The sequence below is a fragment of the Glycine max genome, chromosome 5, assembly GCF_000004515.6.
Source record: "Glycine max cultivar Williams 82 chromosome 5, Glycine_max_v4.0, whole genome shotgun sequence".
NCBI classification, from domain to species: domain Eukaryota; kingdom Viridiplantae; phylum Streptophyta; class Magnoliopsida; order Fabales; family Fabaceae; genus Glycine; species Glycine max.
Genome location: NC_038241.2, coordinates 36,632,570 through 36,640,097, shown reverse-complemented (window position 1 = coordinate 36,640,097; position 7,528 = coordinate 36,632,570). Strand labels below are relative to the sequence as shown.

The 7,528-nt window shown below is 35.0% G+C and overlaps 1 protein-coding gene across 1 annotated transcript; it reads left to right on the top strand.

Annotated features, from left to right (window-relative positions):
• Positions 1 to 2,188: 2,188 nt before the first annotated feature.
• LOC100305741 (uncharacterized) lies at positions 2,189 to 5,011 on the top strand. Its single transcript, NM_001249147.2, is given in 2 exon segments — positions 2,189 to 2,595; positions 4,697 to 5,011. Coding segments are annotated over 2 exon segments (486 nt in total). The 5' UTR covers positions 2,189 to 2,292; the 3' UTR covers positions 4,880 to 5,011.
• Positions 5,012 to 7,528: the final 2,517 nt, after the last annotated feature.

Sequence of the window (7,528 nt, the reverse complement as noted above, 5' to 3'; positions counted from 1 at the left end):
ACCCGTAACTCAACTCGTACATTAGCGATTTTGATCGATTCAGTTCAGTTTTTATCCAAATACATAAATGATTCAACCCAAATCGTTCAGATCAGTTTCGGTCAATTTGGATTTGCGGGTGACCTATACCTATGAACACCCCTAGCCAAATTGTTCCCAAATGTGTCAAAGATCAAGCTCTTTGTTGCCCAAAACCTTCTTGGATATGAAATATGCATTTATATAATGCTGGACATGCATGGGTTGCATCTACTTATATAAACCCAAACTCAAACCTCTTTACAAATCATAAAAAATCAATGAGTTCACATGTGCCAATAAGATTTGTTGATAAACCATAATTAGTATTTTGATTTAACACACTCTTTGGCGTCTACTATTCATATGAGGAAATGAAAAGGATTTATGACTTTATGATCTTGAAGTACATCGCTGAGGATGTTGACAAATAAAGGCTAATGATAAAAAAAAATCATTATCGTTGGAAGATGACAGAAGACAATGACATCAAACTTCAGACTAACACGTATCACAGACAACTCGGAGAGTTAAAGGTAGGAAAAAGAATTATCTTCTGTAAGTTTATATCAAAGTTACTAATCAACAAGTTTTCATAATCATGAACAAACAATAGACAACAACTAAACTACAATCATAAAAGCACAAACAAATGTCACTACTAGACTTGATAGCACATATCATAATTAAGGACACGAACAAAAAAAGTGTCAAGTTGTAAGGGAAAAGACTTTGTTTTTTTAGTCAAGTATTGTGCATGACAAGTCGACTAATGAAAAAAAATATTGGCAAGAAATGAAAATCCTCTTAAGCCTAGGGTCAATTTGGCTAAAGGAGGAGATGTTATCGTTGCACTTGATTTTTAGGTAAATATTGTGACTAGTGTGAAAAAAATTACAATAGACTATAGGGGCTACTTGACATATGTGCACAAAGAGAAATGTGTTTACCCAATACCCTCCTATAGGACATGAAAAATAACATATTTTATCTTAGTGATTATGAGATTAATCTAATTTTGAGAAAAGCAAAAGTTTTTTTAAAAGAGTGAATTGATGGTTGAACCCGTAGGTTACTAATTGAACTGTATTAACTGATTAAAAGGTTAAAATCAAAATATGAATATATGTAGTAGTTTTTGCAATTATATCACAAATGATTGTTATGGCGTTATGGTAAGCAAGTTCATTGATGTATACATGGACATAGGTTTGATTCCTAGTATGTTCATCTTTTGTATTTGTAATATCAAAGCCATCAACAATAGCACATGTACACCTACAAGCAAGATTGACAATTCGCATGCACAACATCGTGCCTTGGGCCATGCACGTTAGTCTAGCATATAACAGATTTTGGGTCACACATGATCCACTCAAGACCAAATTTCATTGGTTGAATCCAGTTTGATGATGGTTTTGATGTTGTCACACCGATCCAATAACATATATGATCCCCTAGTTAACTTAATCCATTTAATGGTTCTCATTGACTAATTGGTTTGTGTGATGTTTAAAACATATGGATAAATATATTTTGTTTAATGACCTTTATGAAAATAAAGGTACGGACATGGTATAACTTTGTGTTATTCTCCTAAATCTAATGGAATGGATACAAGAATAATATGAAGCCTTAAAAATGATGAATGCAATATTAGTTAGTTCTTATGTTTTTAACAAACTTTGAGGACAAACTATTATGACTACATTTTTTTTATTCAAAATGGGTCACTATTACAATTTTGAAACAACTGTTTTTTTTTTAAGAACACAATTTTGAATTTTATCAACATGTTGAAAATGACGTGAAAATTGAATCTTACGTACAATTAAAAAAATGAATAATCTAACATCATTTTTTTATAATGGCTAGTGTCACTCATCTTGCATGTTTTTTCATCATGTTTATTATACTTTTCAGTCTGAATGTTAGTTATGATTTATAATTTTCAGGTAAGTAAATTTATTGCAACTAATTTTACGTATTGAATATATTTTTAAATTATGTTATAAAAGTGAAATTAAAAAATAAACAAAAAAATATTTAAAAAAGTAAAGCACCAAAACGAATTTTAATAATATAACTAGAATAAAAAATAGTTATGATTTATAATTTCTTTCCCCGAAAAAGAGGAATAAAAGGGAGATTTTGGGTAGCGCAGGGAAGCAGATAAAAGAAGACGAAGTTGCATCTTATCTGCAACACTCCGTATCCACTTCGCTGGTAATAAGAGAAGAGAAGAGAGAGAGAGAGAGAGAGAGGGCGTGGAGAATGTTAAGTCTCTCAGTTGCTTCTCCTTCTTCTTCAACCATTTCCTTTCTCCCAAAGCCATTCAATGGCATTCAGCTCCGTCGCTCTGCCACATGCTCCATTCCACCCACGAAATGCAGCGCTTCGGTGCCAGTGGTGATGATGTCTAAAAGGACGGAGGAATTGAAGGAAATTAGACAAATGACCACCGAACAAATTAACGAAGAGGTTGTCGACCTTAAGGGCGAGCTTGTCATGCTTCGCCTTCAGAAATCGGCTCGCAACGAGTTCAAGTCCAGCGAATTCGGTCGCATGCGCAAGAGGGTACTTCATTTTTGCTTCACTCTTTGTTCTTCTTTAAGTTCTCTTGTCATGATTTTGATTATAAATTCTTTTGAACTCAAAATAAGATAATCTAATCACGTTAATAGTTTTTGTTGTTCTGGGTAACAAACTAGGGCCATGGGAGTTTGTGACAGAACTTAGTTTAGTTTTCTCTGCTTTAATAATGAAAATAGCTAGTGTGATTAGCTTGAGAATGTTTTAAACTGCGGTTGCGGACATGGTTTTTGTCCCAATCCTTGATATTGTGGACAAATTGGGCCAATGTGGTCACAATTGTGGTTGTGTAGACCCAAAAAATCCCTGACGTTGCGGGTGTGATTTTGTTGCAATCCTTGATATTGCAGATAAGTGCAGCCGATGCATCCACAATTGCAGTCTAAAACTTACTCGATTGCTAGCTTCACTTGTGTTTGGTAAATAGAAATGTAGAGGAAAGAAGCCTAGACCCACATCCTACTTTTCTCTCGTCTTTTAGGGTAAAATTTGAAACTAAAAGGTAATTTCGTCAGGTGCAACAATGAATTGAACACTGGATTGCAAGATGAAAGGCTCCAATTTGGTAGTATTTTTAGGGGGCGTTTTGCTGAACATATGATGAGCTTACTTGAGCTTCTAGAAATAGCTTATAACTCTAATAAGTTACTTTGAGCTTATTTCAATAAATTTCTTAGAGTAACTTGTTAAAATAAGCTCTTTTTAACTTTAATAAGTTTTATGATTAAATTTATGACACAAGTCCTCAGATGATAAGAGCTTATTGAGTAAACAACTAAACACAATTAAATTGTTTATCCATATGCACCCTTAAGCAATATAGCTCATGTACTCAGCTAATCATATGTTTTACTTCATGAAGTGGTAAAGGGTGAGCTTGGCGTGCTCTGTGCACAAATTATGCATAGACAAATTCATCCATTACCTTCTGCTTCCTTTTTTTTCATGCTTCAATATATGTAAACTATTTTCCTCCCTTTATGGATTACTTTTCCCATTCCAGCCACTGTATATGATGGTTTGATAACTCAGTTTTGTTTGGTTAGATTCACATAGATCAATCCAATCTATGGTCATAAATTTGAATCTCCTACTCCATACTGTCTGAACTCTCTGGGTCTCCGAAGTGAGAGGGCTCACTTAGAAACAAATTGTCATTTGTCACCAACAGCTAACCTGATCAGAGTAAGACCAGCAGCTAATTTCATGGTAATCTGGGCTTGGCACACCCACCTGCTACTAAATCCAGAAATGACACTACTATGCTCTATGCTTGGTGCTTGGCCAAGTAAAGGGGCCTAGAGATCAATGTCCTTTAATGAACTGAATGGTCCTTTGACCCCTACATTTGATTCCAATTTCTGGTGTAGATCTAAATAATGATACCTGCCAAACTTTTACTTCAAAAATAAAATTCTAGTATGAGCATCACATCTCTCTATGCTATGAGCAGGAAAATACTGTGAGAAATAGATATGCATGCATGCAAAGTAATTCAACATGCATGTAGGAATACTTGAACTAGGTTTTTCTTTTGCTTGATCAGGTGTTTCTCTTATATGCATGTTTTTTGAGTTCTGCTAGATGCACTTCAGTTTCTTTATCAAGTAGTGTGCAATGTCTTTAACTCCTGTTCCCAGGTGTGTCCATCTCCAAGCAGGTTTCTGATGCCTATTTGGTCGGGTTGTAAACTTATAATTTTGACTCAATTGAGCTGTAATAGATAAATATGCCAATCTTTTTCTGCATGTTAGTCCTTGTTTTGCAATCATGTTATTTTGTTTTTACTCTTAAAGCCACCATCTAATCAAACAGCGCACTGGGATCATAGTGTTTTGATGGCATGTTGAATATAAGATGTGCCTAATGGAAAGAGCGAAGAGCATTTCAATCTGGCGATACTGATCTAGCCTCATCTTTATAGTTTATTAGTGTATTTCCTTTACATATAACTTCAAATGATGGTGAAATGATACTAGAGGGCTTTACTAACAAATAAGGTCTTTCTCTAGAGTCTGCATAATGCCGTGCATTTCTTGTCTGAATGTTAATTTTTGGGTGAATGATACTGCAAATATCCATACAGATTGCTCGCATGCTTACTGTGAAGCGGGAAAGAGAAATTGAGGAGGGTATCAATAAGAGGTTGTCCAGAAAGCTTGATAAAAAATGGAAGAAAAGCATTGTTGTAAGACCACCTCCATCTTTAAAGAAGCTCCGGGAGGAAGAAGCAGCAGCAGAAGCTGCAGAAGCTGAAAAAGCTGCATGAGCTTACACATAAATATGCAAGTTACAGAGTTCAATGGTTAAAATTATTGTTCAGTCATAATTTTCTTGTTTAGATGGATGTTGTTGTCTCGTGCATAATATATCTTAATCGTAGTGATTTATGTTTGTTCCTGCCAGAAGGTTCATTCATGCCTTTTATTTTGTGACTAAAGATACATGATTATCAAAATCATGATTCACATCCTTCAAATTAGGTAAAACATGTTTTTAAATTCAGAATTTCAATTCCATTAAAAAATTGCTTTTAATTTGTTTTATGAATGACTATAAACTTTTGGAGTCTCAAAATGACAAAATTTGTCAATCAGATTGGGGATGTATGTCTGTTTTTGAAACGGCAAGTGATTACGCAGAGCACTTGTTGGTATTTTTTTAACATTATTTTTCAATCAAGTGCCTAAGCCAAGTTAGGGTATCGATGGCAAGATTTTCAATATCCCCACGAATTTCTTCAGCCAATAATAGAAAGTCGAGTTCGAATTGACTTTGGAGTAACTGATTTTGAAAAATTATATGTGATTAAGCATGATGTTTTAAAACTGAGTTGAGAAGAATTAATTTTATTTGGTTAGTAAAATAGAATTGCTTTTGGAGTATAAATAAAATAGTTTATGTTTCACACATGAATGAGATGTTACTGCTTCGATTTATCGTACGGAATGGGAATTCCGAAATGTTACTACTTTGATAAAAAGAGAGAGTAAATTACATTAACTTATCATTGTAGTTTTAGTTTTTTTATAGATCATACATAATTTTCTTATTTTTTAAACATTTGTAGCAATATCCTTTGTAGAGACTAGTGCAATTTTAAATAATCATGAGGATTAGTATATAAATACAAAAAAAATGGACGAAACCTAGGAAATGTTATTAATATTGTAATTTAATTTAAAAATAATATTTAATGTACAGGAAGACAGTGTTGTGTTCTCGCTCTCTATCTCTTTCACTCTAGTTTCTCTTTCTGTTTCACGGGTTGCAACAGAACCAACAAGTTTCAGGAAGGAGATGCAAGGAGAACATGACACGTCTCCTTAAACCTGCTGGTCAAAGGATAATCTTGATCGGTCAATGGTGAAAACAGACCCAAGCCTGTAAACTGTAAAGTGTTTTGTAACAGTTTCACTTTCATGTTGATATAAAAAAGAACCAAAATGATGAATTAGCCGTGAGTTCTGTTCCGCCAGGGGTTTGAAAGAGCAATCAGTGTACGATGGCGATGGTGCTCCCTGAGGAGCTGATAGTGGAGATTCTGTCATGGGTTCCGGTGAAGCCTCTGAGACTTGGAATTCCCTTATCTTCCGGTGTACGATAGCAATCAGTTTCACTTTCAATGACGTTTACTCTTTCATAGCTTCCTGCAATGGGTTGATTTGCTCGCGTTAATTTACTGTTAGAGGTAGAGGTAATTTTGAATACTGGGTACGATTTTGGAACCCAGCAAGAATGATCCTGTCCCAAGAGTCGCCACACTTACGTCTACGTCGACGCGATTATATACTTTTAGAGGATTATGTGAAGTTTGGGTTTGATTACGGTGATTGGAGTGACACTTACAAGGTGGCGGCACTCTGTTTCAATACTAAATCACAGAATTGGGAGGTGAGACTTCACTGCATGGGCGACACTTGCCGGATAAACATTTTAACTTGCCCTGCTTTTCCCATTAGTCGGAGGTCGGTGGCACCGTTAACTGGTTAGCATTTCGCATGTTGGGTATTGATTATGAATGGAACACTGTTACTGTCCATCAATTAGTAATCTTTTCGTATGATCTAAAGAAGGAGACATATAATTTGTCCATGCCTGATGGTCTGTCTGAAGTTCCTGATTATCTTCTCAAGGTTGGGGTTTTGAAGGGTTGCCTGTCTTTCGGACACTCACAGGAGAAGAACCCATTTCGTTGTTTGGCTAATGAGGGAATTTGGAGTTGAGAAATCCTGGACTCAGTTGTTGAATGTAAGTTATCAGAATCATCAAATCTCTCCAACTCATGAATTAGATTTATTGCCGACCTCGCCTTTGTGCATCTCTGAAAGTGATGATATGATGTTGCTGACAAACTGCGTATATGATGAATTTGTTCTCTATAATCGAAGAGATAATAGAATAGACAGTATTGGAAATTTTGACGGCAAAGTGCCAATGTGCTCCCATGGTTATGTTCCAAGCTTGGTTTTGCCATATTGTAATTAAGCTACCTGCACTTGCTTCTATGAATGTATTTTAAATTATGTTAATGGTTTCAGAACCTTAGCCATTTAATGTATGGACATGACAGAGAGCGTGAATACTTTTGGTGTTTCCTTAGTTTGATTACTTTGTTGGATGATTCTATTGGCTATTGCTAATTGTGTGTCTGCTTTGTTTTTGGATGCATTTTCTTTTCCTGGTTGATACCTTGTTCTCAATCTCCTTAACTCCTTCATTTTCTCTTGTAGTAGAATCTTATTTTCCACGGAAAGTATTACAATGGCAAAAAAATTTAGCAATGGCATCTCATCTCATGTATACATGCTTTGGTTTCACCTCTTTTTTCAGTCCTGACCATCAAAGTTGTACCCTTCCAATATGTAATTGTTTTTTTTTTTTAATCCTATGACTGTTTTATTTGGGAAAGTAACTT